The 20,856-nt window shown below is 39.7% G+C and overlaps 2 protein-coding genes across 8 annotated transcripts in view; both read right to left on the minus strand.

The window, feature by feature from the left end:
* The window catches only part of LOC124413991 (potassium voltage-gated channel protein Shaker), a 248,656-nt gene that overhangs the window by 124,750 nt on the left and 103,050 nt on the right, over positions 1 to 20,856 (minus strand). For 2 of the 7 annotated variants that reach the window (XR_006929913.1, XM_046894837.1), the window contains exons 1-2: positions 8,066 to 8,309; positions 6,777 to 6,901 (exon numbers count right to left, since the gene is read on the minus strand). The exons of 2 other annotated variants lie outside the window; for them this stretch is intronic. Coding sequence is in view for 4 of the 5 variants with exons in the window: in XM_046894837.1 (XP_046750793.1) it covers positions 6,777 to 6,901; positions 8,066 to 8,128 (188 nt within the window). In the remaining variant the exon portion in view is untranslated. Of the gene's footprint in view, positions 1 to 6,776; positions 6,902 to 8,065; positions 8,310 to 20,856 lie in introns of those variants that run through there. 3 more of the 7 variants (XM_046894831.1, XM_046894830.1, XM_046894829.1) reach the window with 2 other exon arrangements.
* Positions 14,547 to 18,716, minus strand: LOC124413992. Its single transcript, XM_046894838.1, has 2 exons — positions 18,341 to 18,716; positions 14,547 to 15,202 (listed from the first exon to the last, which is right to left on the minus strand). The coding sequence occupies exons 1-2, from the start codon at positions 18,700 to 18,702 to the stop codon at positions 15,142 to 15,144; spliced, it is 423 nt and encodes a 140-aa protein (XP_046750794.1). The 5' UTR covers positions 18,703 to 18,716; the 3' UTR covers positions 14,547 to 15,141.

Consider the following 20,856-nt stretch of genomic DNA (forward strand, 5'->3'; position numbering starts at 1 on the left):
ACCCGCAATACCCTCGACAATTATTATATATTAACATTTAGTCTCATAAAAAGATATTCTTTGACTATTTACTGAATTGAAAATATTTACTTGTTCATTGAAATATATATATAATTTTTTATTAATTTTTAGATTTGCACCCATAAAAAGACTAAATTTTTTACATTTTCATAGAAAAAAAAAACGTTGTTGTTATTAAAATAAAAGCGCTGAGAAGATTTTTTTCAATATAGGCTTAAAACGATCCTCAATTATCGCAGAACCAACGAGTCAAATGATTTTGAAATGACAAGAAAAAATTTCAAATTTCCTAGAAGCTGTTTAATTAAAATTTCAACTTTGTTCAAAAAGGTTATCTGAAGAAAAATTGATACTTTTTATCAATTGTGCAAACTCTACAAGTGTCCTAATGCAAATCGAAGAGATATATAATTTCCAATCTTTGATGACCTCGTACCAAGTATCACTATGAACAAGGCGTAAATTCTATGCCCCAAACAAACGCTGTGACCTTTGCTGAATCAACGGTCATTATCGATTATGCATAAATATCCCCTGATCATAATCGAACAAAAGCAGACACTGATAGATTTTTTTCTTGGTATCCAAGGTCAATGATAAAGGAACATCCATACATAGATGTTCACGTTTCAGTCCTTTGGTGGGGCCCTTCTCAGACTTTTAACGTTTAACGAACATGACTTACGTTATTAGTTATTAATTACGTTATACATAATTACAGACGACGATCTAGATCTAGAGATGTTAGTTATGTTTACATTTAAAACGCATGATTAGGTTCAGCGACTGACCTTAAATGGTCCTTTCACGTAAAATTCGTGAGTAAACCGCTGGTTTTTAATTGTTTATTTTATTTTCAACGCATATTGGTTCTCGATAATTGTTATGCCAGATGGCCAAGGTAGTTCCTCGTTTTATGTCAGGTTATTATAAAATGGATTGTGTAAAACGTAAGTTATATTCAATGAATGTTCCAGTTCTTCGGAGAGCCGCTACCAAAGATCTGAAACGCAAACATCAATGGATATTGTCCGTCATTGACCTTGGATACCAAGGTCAAAAACCTCTCATATGAATCAAGAAGGTCATCAGCCAAGGAACTCAAGGAACTCGTTTTACAGGTACTTCAAATCTAGGGTGAAATCTTTGAAATCAACAAACGATCCGACGTTTCAAGAACCTGCCGTGTGTACAAGTAACGCTTTTTACCCTACCACCTTCCCTTGAGTCCAGTAAAACGTATACTTTGCATTATTTACAACTTGATTAATTGCTGTTTTAATTAAGCGGACTTCAAGGCGACGGCATTCAATTTAAGGTACCCTACGTCGCGTCCTGGCAGCAGTCTGTTTCTCCGTTCTACGACGGAGGGATAGAACGAGTCTGCGGGTGACGGATAAGGTTGCAGACGGAATGCCGACGAAGATGGCAGACGACAGACGAAGCGACGGAGAGACGAAGAGACGAGAGGCAGACAGTAAGGCGCCGCGACGCATCCACCACGCATCCGCATCGCGGCCCGATGGCGGGGGGAAGGGGGGGGGGGGCGAAGGTAGCCGAGCCCGGCCCGAAGTTTACCGGAACTTGCCGAAGTTGTCCGAATCGAGATAACCGGAGGTGCAGACATGATATATCCCGCCTCCGCAGCCTATTTTCAGGTGAATCCACGAGAGCAATTTTTCCGTTTATTATTCGTGGTCAATTTTCATAACAATCCAAGACACGCCAAAGACATTCTGATTATTTTTTTAACCTGTTAGAAATCGTAAATCAGGAATTTACAGTGCGGCCTGTATTATAACTTATTCGTGAAATCTGAGATTCAACGGCGGTTCGGTTGGTCATTTTTTTTTTTTTTTCTTTTGTGGAATCGATCTTTTCTCGATTTATAATAGGCCAAAACCACCTGGTCGGATCTCCACGTTTCTTCAATTATTCGAATTTACGAGCTTGTCGAAATAGTTGCGGCTCGATTAATTTTACGATAAACGTCTTGTATCCGGTTGGACTTAATCATTATATCTTTTTTTTTTATAGCACGTATTTTTCAGTGCTGATATTATTTAGTAAATTTTAGATTCATTATACATCGTCGAATTACCGGATAATATGAAACTCTTCGTCGAAATAACGATCACATTAAACTTAAGATTTATTGGCGACGATATTGTCTTCAATTATCATTCTACTCGGAAACTTATAAGGAAAACAAAAGTACACATTGATTTGAAGTGTAAACAAATTTCTTAAGATTTATACAGTTTTGAAATAAATGCAAAAGTTACGAATATTTCTTCCACACTTTGGTTAAATGAAAAAATTGCACCAGGTTTGTTTACCATCTTGGGTTTTGTGCTAAAATGATCGGAATAAAATTTAACAGTTTCAGTGGTTTTTTCAAATTTTGAAATTAGGATTTTTATCGCGGCATTTGCCACTTTTTAAATTTGTATCAGTGAAAATTAACTGATTCTCACTTATAATTATACCACTGGGAAAAATCAGTGCATATACAATGACTTTTATCCAGCCATATACTGATTCACTGTTGAAAAATTTGAACAAATAATTTAGATGGTTTTAATGTCCGATTGCAGCCACTAAACAGTATACCTGTATCTAATGATTCATTAAAAATTAGTCTATTTTATTTTAATATGAGTCAATATGGAACCAATTTTTGATCACAATTGGATTTGAAATAAATTGATTCATCGTCAAAAAGGGATTACCACAAAATTCTCAAGAACACCTTAAGTGTATTTTTCTTAGATTTCCATACTTTTTCCAATTAGCACAATTAGTCACGTGGACACGCATTAATATTCAAGTTCTGCGCATTTTTGAAAAACTTTTAAATCGAGGTGGAATATTTTGAAGTAAGGAATTAATAGATATGTAAAAAATAGTAAATTGTTTGAAGCAAAGCTAGAAGATATTATTCAAGTAAATCAAGTCTTTGTACTCGTTGGAAAACGAAGAACCTAAGACTATAAAAACTGAATGCTTTTTCCAATTTTTTCAACCCAAAATCGATTTAATAATTACAGTATATATCTAAAACAATGAACTAGACATTTTTTCTGACACACAAGTACTCGTGAAATTCAATTGAAGAAGTATTTTACCGAACCACAATGCAATGCACTTTGATTTCATCACTTTGAGGAAACACATATTTTTTATTGCTCAACATATGCAAGTGTTTGACGTTGAAAATTGAGACGTTTTTCAACTGTTATTCCCTTTCAGTGTTTCCAGATCGTTCACATGGATACCGACGGCTATAAAGCTGTCAAATCTTTGGGTCAAAACTTTTACCACCGAGCCCGGCATGCGCTAGAAAAGAATTGATAGGCTGCAGGGATGAGGTGGTATTTGTGGCTCGGCCTAGCCTGGTCTGTACCTACTTTTCTCGCCTCACCTTGCCTTCTCTAACCTTGCCTAACCTAGCCAAGCCTAGGCAAGAGGTTAACCAATCGTTAATCTTGTTAGACAACCTCCAGCGCATCTATACTTCACATGCCACATTTCTTATCCAATAAACTAATGAAAGATCTTGTTCAGATTACGGTGAAAAATTTGTGTACTGCATGAGCAATTCAGTTATTCTGAATTTGAACGAGTTAATTAACTTCAAGATGTAATTTAAAGACGCGAACATTATTCGGGTATTCCATTGGTCGAAGCAATATGCGCTTCACTCAGTCGTTCGATATCTCACAATTCGTTTATTTACACATGACAGAATTTTCAGTGAGATACGATATATGTATATTTGAAATGAATCGAGTGGCGAAAAACCAAAAAAACATCCACTAACGACCAGCCAAACGAAATTGGTGGAATTAGGTCAACTACGAAGGCTTCCTTCTCATCTTCTCCCTGCGCTACCCTTTATTCGGTGAATTAGTCCGTGATCGGGGATAACAGAAAAAGTAGATCGATGCTCGAACACTAAGGATTAAATACGCTTCTCGTATCACAAGAAATTTTCCCTGAAACAATATTCCGAAGTCTCGTCTACGTTACCCAGAATTTATATAATTTCGGCTGAAATATCTCTGTAATATTTTCCAGAGATGAAAGAAAAAAGGGTTGGAAATATCACTGTAGTGTCCTGACTGTCCTCACCTGACAAAAAAAATTCGTCCTAAGATTTTCGGACAGTTGATATGTCCAATAATTTTTGTTCAAGATATTATTATGTTAGAAAAATACGGCAGAAATTGATGGGCTAGAAAGAAAAGTGCGGATAAAAATGCCGAGCATTGTGATTCAAAAGAATGTGGGAGAAAAAGCTCGACAAATCATGCGCAATTCATCTTGTTTAACATATCCTTGTAAAAGATATGGTGCCTGGAGACGAACGAGTTTAAAAACTAAAAACGAAATTCAGTCCGTTTTTCATAATAATAAAACAATAAAATGTGGTCTGAAACGTTGAAGGTTAAGGTGCAGACTAAACCGTTCAGGAAACCGCCATCTGCAGCTTTCTCAGTCGGAAAAAGAAAGAAAAAATGACTACGCGCCAGGTGATCTAGAATTCTTTGCTTGGATAGAAAGAATTTTCCAACTGTTCGCGATGTTCCTTCCCAGCCGCTTGAAGAGAAATAGAATTTGCTGTACGCGCAATATTGCCGCTGATACAGCAAAGGATTTCCTGTCCTTTTTTTTTTTTTTTGTACCCCACCAGAAAATCCTTTCTTCTTTGTTTCTCTGTGGTTAGTATCTCAACCCGACGAAAGAGCATAGCAGCCTGAGGCATCGAGAAATTTGTTGAACTTATGCTCGAATAAAAATTTTCAAACCGATGGTAAAATTTGTTTTTGTAAAACTAGTACCGCACTTTCAAAAATGAACCTTCATTGACCAACAACGCGAAAGGACAATATCCTGTGGCAAGAAAATAAGATACAGTCCAAAGAAATCGGTAAGTATCATCCCTTGGTCGGATGTGTGATACAAAAATATTTTGCTCCTCGCGATTATCGATCTTCCCTCGAAATCATAGTCACAGCAAGTCGTTGACTACCAATCGAATTGGTTCCAACGATATAGCAACCGACGCAGAGCGTATGCGGGATAATCTATGGCGTTTTCTACCCCCGCACAGTCGGTTAGCATCGATTTCCTGCCTCCCCGCTCCCCGCTCCTCGCCCCCCCCCCCTCCCCCTCACCCACCGCCCCAATGGTATCTAGGCAAGCCGGCGTGCTTTCCACCCCTTCGCCCAGGGTTAAAACCGTCCGCCCCAATCGGTCCTGCAACCGGGACGCATCAGCGAGCGGATTTCTTCGTGATTCAGTTGTACTGCACCGTGGCGCCATCGGACGGAGGGTTGGCGAACAGTCCGCTGAGTCGTGGAAGCTTTTTGCTATAGAGGCGCGGTGTGCGTCGGGGGAAAAGCTTCGCTGCAACGGCAGAGAGCTTTAACAATCAGGCAGCTGTGTTACCAACTTGGGAACCGTGACTGAAGGATGGAGGGACGCTTAAGAGCTTGAGCTTGTCGACTCGAGAGGGTAAGATGTTGGCACTGAAGAAAGTTATACGTGTACCGATAACACGAGAGCGAGGATGGGTTAAGCACGGGTTAAAGGGCATGCCCTTCCTCCGTCGAGAGTGCGCAAGCTTTCACTCGTCTCTCTTCAGTTCTGCTTTTTTCCCCTATTTTACTTCTTCTTCTTCTTCGAAGCAGAATTTTTACTGTACTTTTTTTAATGGCTAAACGGGATTCAACTGTTGACGTTATAAAGGCGATTAGTGGTATCGACAAGTCGTCTGACCCTTGTATTATTTGCAATACCTAAAATTCTTGTATTTTACACGTCAACGGTGGCGGAAAAAAAAATGTCACCCTTTTTACTCGATTTACATTATAAAGAGGGATAATTATAGACCCGATGAGTTTATGTAACTACCTTTTTGCACGAAGTGTTGTCGAGTGCGTATTAAAAGCCGAATTTTTTTCCTACGATCAATGGCGTGAATATTAGGTACTTCGTACAAGATTAGTTGGGTATTATAAAATAACAACTTTTAATACGTGCCGTGGCCACGTAAAAACGGATGAAAGAGGATTTCTATGGAATCACTTTGTATATTTAGAAGACCCTGAATATTGATCGATGCATTTTAGTTCTAGAGTAACATTTTTTACCCAGAAACTAATTTTACACTGGGCTTCTTCAGATTTTCGAAAACTCAGACATATCTCTCTTTAAATTACACTGACTTGTAACAAGTATCAAAGACTAAATTATTGCTTTTTAAAAAATCACAAGGCAGATTCCAAGTTAATCTCTCAATATTTGCTAGTATGTATTCAGTCACGATGCACGTCAGGACGCTGAAAAGAATAGTTCGAGAAAGGGGAATGTTCAATTGTTTGCAAAACATTTCGTATCAACGTCGAACCGAATAAAAACGTACGCGAATCGATACCTTGAAGTAATCTCAATCAGCGCTCCATAAACTTGCTCACCCTCGACGCCAGTGTTTCAGCGTCAAGCTCACTCGAATACAATCCTGAGGTACTGCTCAACAGCCCGTTCGAAAGATCAAGGGCTCGTGGCTGTAGAGGTTTTGAGGGGTGAGTTAAGCTCTACGCTACAGAATTACGCTCGTGGTGTGAATGAAAGAAAGTTGGCTCGCTGATACAGCTACTCAACGCAAGAGGTAAAGGTGACTGACAATGACGTAGCAGAGTAGGTATCTAAAAGGAGGTGGAAGTTCAGCTAATTGTGTCATGTATCACCGTTTCTTTCGTCGTTGAAACGGTTTCCCGGCTCCATGCCCCGGGAACAGCATCCAGATAAAGAACAACCCGATGATCCAATCCAGCATCTCGATGAGTGACCGTTGAAGCTTCGCCAACGGGAGCTGCCAAGCAAGTTTATGCATCATGTCAATTTCGGCAACCACTGGCCGGTGCTGTTTGTACGTCAACTACCCCTCGGGCCGCCATTACTCACGCCGTAACGGTAATTCACCATCGTCTTGACATTTGACACTGGAATTAGCCGCGCTTAGCTCAGCAGCTCCCATGGCTACGCTGTTCAACCCAAGCCCCGAGATCTAGAGACATGCTAACTAGTGCTGGAAGTGACGAGCCGTTCTGCATTTGGGCTGAACTGGCAGTCAAGTCTCGCCGATGGTAGATCGTCCAGTCACGGCTGAAGGCCAATGGTATTTAACACAATTTTGTCCCGTATACCCATCTACGTATGTGTGTATAACAGGGTAGTCCTTAAGAAAGTCATTTTTTATTTCCTTTTTTAGATGAAATTTGGTACAGAGGTGTTTGAGTGGCGGGTCCAATATGGTAGACCGAAATACCAAAGGTCACTTTATATTGCATCTAAATCCTTTCGGTAGATTTGATATTCCCTTGAAAGGGTTGAATGGAATCCACTCTCTTTGGGGTACAGGTATAGTTGGGATAAAAATCTCAAAAAGTCAGGGAATTGTTTTTGAATAATCTGAAGCTAAAATTAAAAAACGACCTTTTCAAGGACCACCCTGATGTATACATGTTCTCTACTTCAGAAACTGTTTCGCATGACAGTACGATACAATTTGTTATCAAACTTGCCACAAGTTCCGTCGTTGGATGGCTTTTATCGAGAGTTTCAGTCTGCACAGAAACTTCCCGACAACAGAGCTTGAAAGTTTCTACACGGTAAACAAGGATACGTTACAAGTTGAAAAATTTTCTCTAGCGCGACGGTACAAGGCACTGTGGGTATACACGACTAAACGAGGTATCGTCATGAACAAAGGGAATCAATGGAGAAGACGGCCCCGAGGATTGGTTGTACGTACATGAGAATATATAACAAGCTTAGGATCACTGAGACGTTTTCTATGTAAAATTGTTGGAAAAAACTGTAAGAGACAGATGCTTGAGCGTGAAATAAGATCGATTGAAACAGTACAGATCGTCGAAATGATCCTTGACAAGTACACATATACTTTGAACAAGAATGATTCGTACATTTGGCAATAAATGATAACAATGTGTTATATTTTCGTGTCAACACTCACATGAGAATACAGCCAATGATGAGAACGGTAAGGAGAATCGTGTACGGTATGCACACGTCGCATACACCGAAAAGCTTCAGCGCTACATTAGCACAGATGAGAAAAAGCACCAAATCCAAAAAAGAACCTCCCCCAACACCCATATCATCCGGTCGTTTCCGATTATCACATCCGAACTCCTCCTCTCATGGGCACGCACGGTGTATAATCCAATGTCCACAACACAACGAACCCAAAATGAACTACCGTCCCCTAGCCAAGCCCACGAACCACTGATCAGTCTTTGCCTCAACACATGTCGTCACACTCGTATAATGTAACGTCTTTTAACGTGTATGTCCAGTGCCGTACCGATTAGTAGCCGACAAAATTTCCACTGTCACTTTTTATCCAATCATCAGGAACGTAAGATATTCGTCACGTTTTAGCCCCGTTGGGAAATTTGAAGATGCGAGTGAAGTTCAATGGTCAAGTGACCGATTAGCACGTTAGTGGTCACCTGGTTGGTACCGAATTATTCATCCGAAACACCCGTTTTCTCCTTCTTCCGTTACTTCAAATTCTTTCGAAACTTACGCATTTTCAAACACAAGAAAAGTGGAACTTGGAGAACTGAACGCGAAGAGTTTTCAGACATTTTTGTTAGTCATGGACATAACGCGGCGTGTCGTTAGCAAAACTAACATGCAAACCAGGGCCGATTCTGAGCAAAGTAAATCAGATTTGGAAGGCCAGGGAAACATGAAACGGCGAAAACAGCCCTGCGAGGTGAAACACTGCGTGTGTTTATCACATAGGAACACTTCAAAGGTTTCCTAAACCCCACGACCGTGCAACAAGGGGCGACAAGTATTGCTTAAGAAGGGGTTGGCATTGGATAGATTGCGGTAGGTTGGGTTGGGCTAGGTCTTGAGGTTGGAGTTGAGCTACTCACATCGTGTAGGAGTGTATCTATAATTATGCAACTTCCATCATCCACACTGTGCTTGTTTTTGGTAGTGTGAAATCTGCAACGACATGTTGGAAGTTGCAAAGGGAAGATGTTCTTTCTTTTGTCACTTTGACTGGCGTATCGTGAATTTTTGTTTAATGCAAAATTCATTTTGGAGATTCGACGTCAAATGTTGAGTGGAGATCAGAAAGAGAGAGAGTGTGTGAGAGAACATGTCAAATTGGATTAAGTTGGCTCGGAAGTTTAGTTCAATTTGCTCTTAAGCAACCACGTTCTTACTCGCTTAACATGATATCGCGGTAAAGCATTAAGGTATAGTTTCTATCCCGAGTCCTCCTTTCATCCTCGCCTTCCAGTCATACACCGATTGTAACCAACTCCAGCTATTTCAACTTTGTGCCAAGGCCATAAAGTTGCCAAGTTGAATTATTGGTCTCGACGAACAACGATGAATCTGCAGAGATACCGATGATAGATGAAAGTAGTTGGTGATATTAATTTCCATTCAAGGTAATAGCACATGTCGATAAATAGTGTCTCGATAGTTTGCCGACAGAAGATCATCCGCGCGAAAATCATCTTAATGAGGTTAAAGTTCACGTTCCAATAGCCACAAAAATGCGATTCACGGTTTTTAAGTTGAAAATAGTGAAGGAGTTTGGGGTTTCCCGCTTTAAAAAAATACTATTGAAAATTTACAACAAAATATCTCAATCAGTATCAATCTGTGAGAGGTTACATTATGATACTGGTCACGTGAGAGACGCACATTATTTTTCTGGATGTAATTTCAATGTGTCTGATTCATTCATCATTGTCAAGTCATTTTATTCATAAATAAAGCCTACAATACTCTGAATAAATTTCGTTAATTGAACAGAATAATTTAAGTTTTGTGAAAAAGTGACTATAAATGGACATCCTTTTATTTTCATTCAATTAATTAGCTGTCAGATGTCAACCCAAGTGCCTAAAAAATAAGGTACACTTGTAAAATATTGCAATAATCTTTTGTATTCCCGTTGCTAACGTGTCTGCAAAGTTCTATCGTAAGCAGGTCGCGTTTTTGAGAGAAGCTATACAAAATAGCGGTTGTGTTACCCGGACCACGTGCGTATGTGTATAATGCCGCAACTTATGTAATGTAATTTTACGGTATACTTGAGACGTTGATTATGTTTTGCATATGCCTCAGGCTACGAATATAGTCTCATGATGTTCTCTCAATAATTTTCCCAACTACATTCAACGAAATAAGTATCTTAAAAATTGTCCTCTGTCCTGATTGAGAGTTAAGAATAGCCATGAAAAACATCATCTTGATGACGAATATGGTCAAAACTATTATATTTTTGGTAAGTCCAACCATAAATCCAGGTTGCGGTACTAAAAACCGTACATAATGTTTTCGCATAGTGTTTTTGATGTCAAAAAATATTATGAAGTACAAGCAAAGCTTATGACGAATTCCGATAGAAGTTTCACCTTTGAAAATAAGCTTTAGTTACCAAGTTGTATGCAAATGTAATTCATGGTCGATATCAGCTGGTCCGGTCTAAACCTGTGACGCCATGACATCGCTAACATCGCAGATATACACAAATACACAAAACAACATTGAGAAGAATATAGTGTTGCTGAAGTTGAAACACTAAGGTACCAGTTATTAAGGTGCTTATAAAGAAGCGTCGTAGACCTCGAAAACGCGGGGAAGCAAAACTCCTATACCGCTCAAGCGATCAGAGTCAAACTTGGGCAATCAATGCCTTATTTTGGCAAAAAGTGGAGCGTCTTTTTAGTTTTTCAAAATTTCGAAAAAAAATTTACAGATTGGTTACCACCCACAGAAATTGGCCAAATTTTCACAGTTACACTGAATGGATCAAACTATCCGGTATGATCCCACTCGGCGGTGATGAAACACACATTTTGAGCCCAGTCCCATGAGATTTGATGGTGAAATGACGAAATGGCAGCTGATCTGGTTTTCGATTACGAAGAACACCGAAATCTAATTTTGGCGACATTTGTTACCGACCTTTCTCATGCCTGCCGGTAATTTTTTACCGACATTACACGCATACATTACTGGCATGCGCGTAACGTCAGTAAAAAATATCGCCAAATTGAGATTTCAGTGGTCTTCGTAATCGAAAACCAGATCAGCTGCCATTTCGTCATTTCACCATCAAATCTCATGGAACTGGGCTCAAAATGTGTGTTTCATCACCGCCGAGTGTCATCATACCGGATAGGTCGATCCATTCAGTGCAACTGTGAAAATTTGGCCAATTCCTGTGAGTGGTAACCAATCTGTATGTGAATACTTATGTAAATACTACTGCAGATGTATCCTTGAATTGTTATTCATGGTTACAAAAACCGTTTCGAAGTGTCTGACAATAACTCTTCTTAACAAAAATTTTCTACCCTTCAATATTCTGTTGGTCGTAACCACGTCACGTAGCTGTAACCTATTCCTGATTCCTTTCTACAAGGTTTAACGGATATAAGAAGACGCCCAAGGAGACCACGTGAAATCGATAGTGACTCTCTACCTCTCGCATCAACCCCTTACCGCACCGATCCAGTCTCTTAATTACTCCAACGGCAGCCACTGATACGATTAATTCTAACGATAAGAGGAAAATCTGCTGACTGCACTCGTTACCTCGAGATTCTGCCGCTGATCCGGATGCCAACCAAGGTTTTCTATTCACCTAGCGAGATCGTGGAGATAAATTGTTACTCTTAGTAACCAAGAATTCAATTCTCACGTGAAATTTCTGATACGAAAATGCCGCTGTTTAACACTTTTCAAAACACTCGGTATCTTGAAAGGCTTATTTTTATTGTGACTATCATAATCACGATGTCCATTAAAATGAAAAATGATTCTTTGGAGTCATGAGAACGATTGCGTCGACTATTGTGAATAAAAAAAATGACATTCAAGAGATGAGTGAATTTGATCTGGATATTTGAGCTCTGGGAATATTTATTCAAATAATAAATATTCTTCGTATAATATTATTTATGTGTATTCTTGGAAACGACCGTTTTTGCACTTTTTCAGACTGCCTTTCTAGTTTAAATTCGATTTCAATATGCTTTAACGTTTTCTTTAACCCATGGGACGTTGATGTTAAGCATCCCAAAAATGGTTACATTTCTTCAAATCACGTTTCTTCAACAATTTGATTTAAAAAAATCGTTCAGCTTACAGAAACCTGTGCTGTATTCAAATTTTCGAAAAAGTTACAAAGCGTGATTTAATTTTTTGGAAGCTACAATGACCAATGATGTTTATAATTATAAAAAAGTTTTTACCCCCAGTAGATAAAGATTATTTTGAAACGTTGTCCAACAACAATTATTTCTCCAACTACGCTCTAGTGTTCAGATTATTCAAAATACTCGCCGAACCTCCGATAAAGTGTGAGAAATCATGGAAATAAGTAACCCTCGGAATTTAAATATTACTCCTGAGCCACGCAATGTAGATGAACCACAAATCATGTCGAACAAAACCGACGAACCTCTTCAGCGAGGTTAGAATGGCTTATATATCCGATGAATGAGACTCAAATGATGAATTCACGAAAGATGTTCAATTTCAAATTTTTCTTTTGCACGCAAAAACCTTCATGCGTGAAACGACTCTCTGCATTATTCCATCGTGATCCACTCACCCCAACGTTTCAAAAGCCGCTTTCAAACTCTCGCGAAATATTAAAAGTGCTTGTGCTACGACGTCGATCGATGCTTGGATTCCTCTGCTGTTATACTCGACTAGCACGCAGGCTAACAATTATCAGCCCAACCCTACATCTTAATAATTCAGTTTGATTGACACATCTCGGCTTGTTAACCGCATCCATTTTTTTTTCATTATTGTGTATAATAATTATGGTGTTATTCGTGTTAAAGATGGTTTGTACAGTGTTTGCGACAGTATTTGAACCCAATGAATTGTGTTCGAACGTCAAATTCTCGCAGCGCAACGGCGAATAGGCTGTTAATTGCTGTGACCCTCGGTTAATATAAATGGTAAATCGATTGCAGACGATATTTCTTCGATAAATATTCATTGTGACGTATATCGGTTCAAAGGTTTAAACAAAATATCGTTTTCTTTAATCAGGTTACTGTGCACTGAAGGTATGATAAGTTTCGAGTTGTTCTTCGATCTTCTAGTTTTTTTCCTATAAATAATTGTAAGAAAATCAGTATATCTATAGATATCGTGAATAGAGTCACGAATAGCATGTAAACGAGGGTAATTCGCTTATCTATTATATATTGTAGGTTCCTGTACTACATAGCAGTCTATATACCTACATTTGCGTGAACGATAACCTCCCTCAATGCTATAGATCACTTCAACCTTTACGACGATGAGAGATGCTGTCGTAAGACAATTTATCATCTCGAAAAAAGTAAGATACCTACAATGTATTTACGTCACTTTTATATTTATGACCGTTGTTATTATTGTTTTTTTCTGGTCACTAACGCCTGAAAAAATTTTATTTCATTTTTGCACCACCTGTCGTCACCTATATACGTAACGTATCGTGAATTACAAGCAAAATAGAGTATTTTCATAAACATATATTGAAAAAAAATGAAGCAGATACATAATAGAAACATTCCATCAAGTAAAACTGCATTCATTTTTGCATTGATATACGTGTGCTTGCCATCAAATAAGCAACGCTACTTGAATTTGAAAAAAAAAGAAAAACGTACGAAAATACGTGCTCATTTGGACATACTAAGTGAATCCAAAGTGAATACTCGAACCCCGGCTGACATGGTTATTTTTCACCTCGAATATGAACCCGTCATTTCGATTCGATGGGTGTAATTACGTCCACCCCAGAATTTCGAGTCACGAGCGTTATCGTGGAATAAAATCACGCTTGATTTTCTGAGTACGTGATCGCCGGAAGTTCAGTTTATTTTCGAAAAAGTTGATATTCATGGCCGGAAAAATATTTAGTAATGATAAATCATAAGGAAACAAATTAACAGTCATTTAGAAAATTCATATGGATTTATTTGAGTCTCTGATATGACGTAAAAATAAGATATGTCCTCAAGATTATTTTATTTTTCAATTTTTTGGAACATATCTCATTGACTAGCTCATTCAGTATCGCTAGTCCGATTTGTATCTCTCATGTGGTTTACAAAGTACCTTGTTTTTGTCACAAAAACAAATAAGATCGCTAGATATCATCGATCATTGACATTATGTTATGGCAGAACTTGACAGGTGCTTATTATCCGTTGCATAGATTACAAACAACATGTGTTACAATTCTGACGTTACTGCAGTAACATTAGTAAGATAACAGTTCCTTACAAGTTGGATAAACAAAATTTTATTTAGAACCTACAGGTGAGTTGATTCTAACTTATTTTATAAATCATGACTGGCCATGACTTGAAACTGCTTAGAAAACTTATGTCTGGTATTGAATCAGAATTGCATTATTCGAGGTTCAGAAGGTGAAAAAAAAATTTCTCTGTAAAACATTTTCGTAAGAATTTCGTAAAAATGAATAACCGCAGGAAATTGGGTTAGGATTAAACATTGCGATAACCATGTGTACAAATGTAATAGGATACAGTAAAAAGCATCGTAAGCATAAGTGCGTAAGGTCAGCACCAATCAAAGCGTCCATCTCAATCCATTCAACTGTCATGTTTCAAACATTGCAATAGCAGAAGAGTGTCGGGAACATCCTGAGTCTTTTGCCAACTTTTGAAGCCATCGCCCTTCACGTCAAAAGCGCGTCTTCTGCAGCCAGTAGCAACCGTTAGAGAGCTCAAGGTCCAACGTTAGAAGCTCTGCGGAACGGCAACGACATCGACATCGACATCGACATCGACTGCATCGAAGTAAGCCGTGACGTCGTGGGTCAGGGCTTGACACTTGACCGCGCAAAGCAGCTCAACCAGCCAACCAGTGGTCCCAACATCAAACATTGCAAGCGAGTGTGTCACGGTGCGAAGTAGTGGTGCTTTATTATATGCCTGTGCCGTGCCTGCGGTGGCTGCAGTGTGGCCATGTGCTGCGTGTGTTCAGGGCGGGGTGGTGTTCCGGGTTGCCGGCTCAACCCGGTGGGATCCGAGGAACGCACTCTCGGGATGATCGCAGAGGACATGGAATGACTCTGTGAACATTGCGTACAGATAAAGCGAGTGAGTTCAGGTACGTCTTCGTTCGAAACTAACTATTTAACGTCCTGGGAGGAGGATCAGGATCACCCAGGTTCACGTTCACACCCAGCCCACACGGAACATTCACATCCATCAGACGTACAAGGACCATCATGATGGATATACGATACCTCTATTATACATCCACTTCAGTCGGAATGGCCGTTTGTTAGACATTAGAAGAACTCTGATCTCATAGATTTTGCGGGGAAAAAGTTTTGACCTCCAATGGGGTTCCGTTCTATCCATTATTCATGTAAACATTTTGTTTTACCCCAGACAAAAGGTCCAGGATCTCGGTAACATAGACTAGGCACTCAAGAACGAATAAGTACGAAGCTACTAGACGAAATTTGAAGTGAATGAAAGGACTGAATTGCTAGGGGTTTGTAGAATTTGGATCTCTTTTTGTGATTGGAGAGTAGAGCGACCATTCGGTGCTTGGATATTCAAACACATGTAGTCGATATCCATCACCAGCTTTAATCTGACCTTAAATATTGTGGATTTCCATAGATATGTATGAGAGATCCACCATGGATATGGACCCTGCATGGACTTCTTATGGATGTAGTATTCCGTGTGGGAGTTGAAACTTTGATGGTATCTTTAGATGGGGAATCATCTCTGGTCATCAAATCTCATAATTCAGCATACAAGTTGAGATACGAAGGTGCTTCGATTATTTTTTTATAAGTTCTTCAAATATTTCTCAACGCGCGGATATCTTTGATCGAACCGAACAAGCTAGAACTACTTTTTCACTTTTCATGCAATAGAAGCTCCAGTTTTTTACTTTTGCAATGTTTTGATAACAAGTTCTTGGGGGTCAACGAATCTTGGTACGTTGGCTTGAGCTTAAACTTTGTGCTGGCTTGTATTCGTTTTGATTACTGGAGATTTTGGTCGGGCTTGACTGATAAAAACTTCACGTACACACCCTTTTTGAATTGTACGGATTCTCACTGGGTAATCAAGTTGCCGATTTTAGTTTATGACATGATAATTGGCCTCAAGTCATGTTCAATACTATTCATAGATTTTTTAAACAACTTTCGTAATCGCCAATTCTCTCAAGTATGGTTCTTGATAACACAGAAAGTATCAGTACAACCCGTTCCTGGAAACCGTAAAACGTGCACGTCCCACTTGAAACCCGGTCACATGACTGCACTTGAATAGCATGAATAATAACGAGCATAAGTGAATTTAATTTCTCTTCAGCTCTGACGATATTTCCACAAGGCCAATCTTTTCCGATAACTGTCCAATTTAGACATGGTTGAAGAGTCTACCCCGGCACGTGTACACACTCCATCATGAAAGAATAAATATAAATCCAATAATTATTGATCGAAGAAAAGTGAAAAAGACAGGAAATCAATTACGTCAAGGGATGATGTGATGACCAGATGATGAGACGGTGAAACGTGACGTGAATCACACACATGCTCTAGTTGGACGAGGAAAGATAAGGAAGCACTGGCACGTATCTGACTCGACGTACAGAAGGAAAATGTATAACAGTGTTTGCGTGTACGTGTCACACGAATTTCGTGTAATGGGTAGATGGTCTTACAGCGTGGAAAGCTCGGTATCAAATTTGACACTGTTAAGGGTTACGAAGAAACCCTACCGTCTAGTATACAATCCAGAACCCAACGCCACTAGGCGTCGTTTAGGCTTTGGAAAAGGGTCTCCGCCCTTTTAACTCTAATGCGAAACAGGATTACGGTTTCAGTTGCAAATAGTTAAGTAGGTGTTGAATGTAACTCCCCGGAATTTCTGAAGATGGGTTCAGACAGTAAGGAACGAATGTGAACCAGCACTTCCAACACATCCGTGGCAAAAGTTTTGTCTCAAAATTTGTGTGGTAAATTGTGACCATTTAAAGAAAAATGGCAGTTCTGTTTACAGTAATTTTTGTTGTACTTTTAGATTTCTGTGATAAGTTACGCGTCCATTGGAAAAACTGAACATCATTCTATTTTTGTTTTTCAAATATTTCTACAAAATTATGATCTTCGTATGATATTTCCTACATTTTTTCTTGGTTTCGTTTCCTTTTACTAGTATTTCGGAATTCTACCCTGAGATAAACGTCTTATTGAAATTGCAAAATTATTACTTCTTCCTGGGTCTTAATTATTTGTATCTTAGCGGATTCACTGAACAAAATTTTTATTGGATAAACAGATTTGCAGTTGATTACATTAACCTGACGATCTGAACCCATCGCACTACTGCGAGACCATCCGTCTAAGGCAGTTCATACACTTGAATCAGTACTTTTCTAATCAATTCCATACAAATTAATCGCATATTATTAATAACATTTATCTCCTCGTGAGCCAAAAGAATTTACTTCAAATCACTCGATATTTTTTCTTAAATTATAAGAAATAGCTTAGATATGAATTTTTCATTTCAAAGTGTTTTAAAATGACAAAAAATCCATCAGATTCGATCGACTTCAACACGTTTTTTTTTTATAATGTTTTGTTGTCCAATATTAAGTAAAAAATCTGACTGAACAAAATAAGCCAAGATAGATTAGAATCGATCAAATCTGATGTGTTTTTCTCAATTTTAAACCACTTTTAAATGAAAAATCCATCTCCGATCTATTGCTTATAATTTGGAGATTTATTTCCGGTAGATTCGAAGGAAGTTCTCTCACCTCAAGAGTAGATAAATATTACTGATATCGAACGTGCAATTATCGCGTATGGAATGACTGAAAAAAGTACCGAGGCAAGCGTACAAATAACCTGAAAGTATCAAATAACAGGAGGGTGAAGTTAGTAACGTCATTGTACCAAAAGATTGAAAGAAAAACCTGACGAAGTTGAATTTACAAAATCTGAGTTTTTTGTCACTAAAACTAATTTTCAAGTATCCCCAAAGTTTGAAACCAACAACTTTTTCCAAAGACGTATCACTGCAAAATAACGTTAAAAACTTCACCCTGATCAAAAAATAACAATAAAAATCACAACACCGATCGACGTTCACATCTCTGTATCAAAAGGGCGTAAGAGTTGCCAGCTGACGCGATAACGTGCCAAGTTCGAGGGTGTGAAAAAACTCACCTCTGACGCGTCTTGACGCGTCTGTACCTCCGGAAGTCGTTCGCGGTGGCGTCATTGGGGTCGAAACCCCGTCGATGCTTCGGGGGTGAAGACATGGCCGCCTTGGCGGATTCGTTGACCGTAGCGTCGGCGTTGTTGTTGTTGTTATTGTTGTTGTTGCTGATTCCGTAGATGTGCAGCAGGGCCAACGGTGGCGGCGAGGGTAGCGCGGTCACCGGTGGCGGCGTCGTCGCCGGGGGGCAGCAGCGGCACGCGGTTGCTGGCGACTCGCCGATCACCAGGACTCGCTCCCCGTGGCCGACGTGGTGTGGCACGATGTTCAACTCCTGCCTCGTCGCCCGCCCGGCGCCCGGCCCACCCATTCAACCCTGTGCTTTTCCCAAATCCTTTTCCTTCCCCTCGTCGCTCTATCTCCCTCTCTTTCTCCCTTCACAAATTTTACTCTTGCCCGACTTCCGTTCCTCGTTTTTCTATGCACCTTGTTTGATGGGTGTATTGTAGTGACGACACAGCGTCTAGCTAGTCAATTAAACCCCTTCCCTCAACCCTTATATCATTTTAGGATCTACCCTCGGTCTCTTGATTTATCTTTATTTATCTTTATTTATCTTGATTTATCTTCCGTGTACCAATTGGCGCCGGTTTATTCCTCGAGGGATGGAGGCGCGCCCCGCGGTCTGGGCCGCGTCGACGACGGCGTCCGTCGGTCTCCCGGCTCGTTCACGCACCCGGAGTTTACTGCCCTCGGTTCGATGTCGGGAGAGGGCGTCTCGTCGTCGTGGCGCGTGGCTGTTGCGATGGCGGAGTCGCGGCGAGGGTGCGCGAGCGAGGTCAATACTGCACGCTTCTTTCAACCCTTGTCGTTAGCCACCTGCTGCCTTCGACGGAAAGTCTCGTTCCTCGATTCCTCGGCAATTCTAAAAACCCCGAATGCCTCGTAGTTATTTATTTATTAAATTTATTTATTTACTTCTGATTTACAATTTTTACAACGATTAATCTAACTGCACTATTTCTTCCAACTATTATTATTATTATTATTATTATTATTATTATTATTATTATTATTATTATTACGACATCCACTTGGGTTACGTCGCTTTTAAACTCTGGATTACACTTCGATTCTAGATCGAATCTCGACGAGGCTGAGTAAGTCGATAGATATCGAAGTTTCGATAAACGTCGATAAGGGTTGCAGCGACGCCAGCGACGTCTTACGGCGGCCGATGGAACCGCCTCTATTAGTCCGATTGCGAAGGACCCGTCTATTCGACGGTCGAGGATGCAGGATGATGGCGCTGGTGGTCAGTCGGTCCGACGAAGCCAGTCGAGCGTTGAGTGCCAGGACTTTCGTCAGGCTGGATGTCCAGCAGATGTCGTGGCGGGCGGTTCTTCGCTCTCGAAAACGGAAATCCGACGGCTACCGGCGCGGCGGAACTTTTTCCTTGTTTTATTTATTTATTTATTTTTCACTTCTGCGACGACTCGGGGCGGCGAAGCACCTGGTGCGGCGGCGGCTGGGGTATGACTGCGGTTCTCCGCCACCGGCGACGCCGACGAAGATTATCTCGGCCTGCTTTGCTGCCCTCGCGTGTCCTCGACGTTCCCCGGCGAATCCACCGCGAAATCCACCCCCAACGTATGGGAAAAGGGGGCGGTCGGTCGCCGTTGCCGACCCTGGATCCAGAAGCCAGCGCTTCCGTACACTGTTTTTATGCTGCACACGCACGCCGGACGACCCACGTTCGTGCCAGGATCGTACACGCGACACGCCGTCAGTGGCGTCAATACGACGGCGGATATGGAGGAAGAAGAAGACGATGAAGAAGGTGGAAACTGGGGCTTCTGATCTCTTGACTTCGGTTTTTTTTTTATCGGGGATAGAGAATTCTTCACTTGGAATTACCGGGGTTCAAGTTTTTTTTTAAATATTTTGCAAAACTTTGAAAATGGGAGAGAATTGTTAATTAAAGGCGAAATAAAATCGAGCTTGTTAATAATCATCGGTATTTGTTATTTATTCAGTCTTGTTTGAATTCAAATTTTTCTAAAAATACTTGGTAAATTAAACTTTGAGTAGCTTCGTATGAAACTTTTCATTTTTTTTTTTATTAAGCAGTAGGTAATTTGAATACGAATCCTAGCTTCCTTTTTGGTGTTAGTAAAAATAATAATCACACAGTTTTTTGTTTAAACAAATCGTCGGTACTTGAAGTATCTGAATAAAAACAATTTTTGGATTTAAATTACAAACTGCATCTACAGTTACGTACAATCAAGACAAGACTTCGGTGAAGTATTTGTCAATTGTTACGAAAAGAAAAAATAACTTGAATAAAATAATAATAAAATAGAAATTTCTAAAATCTCGCAATTTATGATAGTTTAAAAAAAAAGTATCCGTCTTACTTCATCAATTTTACGCTTTAATTATTTTTATAAGATTTGCAAATCAAAATATCAAAAATCCGGTTTGACATACTATAACTACAACTTTATTTTACAAGAAATTT

This window comes from Diprion similis, chromosome 13 (genome assembly GCF_021155765.1).
Source record: "Diprion similis isolate iyDipSimi1 chromosome 13, iyDipSimi1.1, whole genome shotgun sequence".
In the NCBI taxonomy this organism is placed as follows: Eukaryota; Metazoa; Arthropoda; class Insecta; order Hymenoptera; family Diprionidae; genus Diprion; species Diprion similis.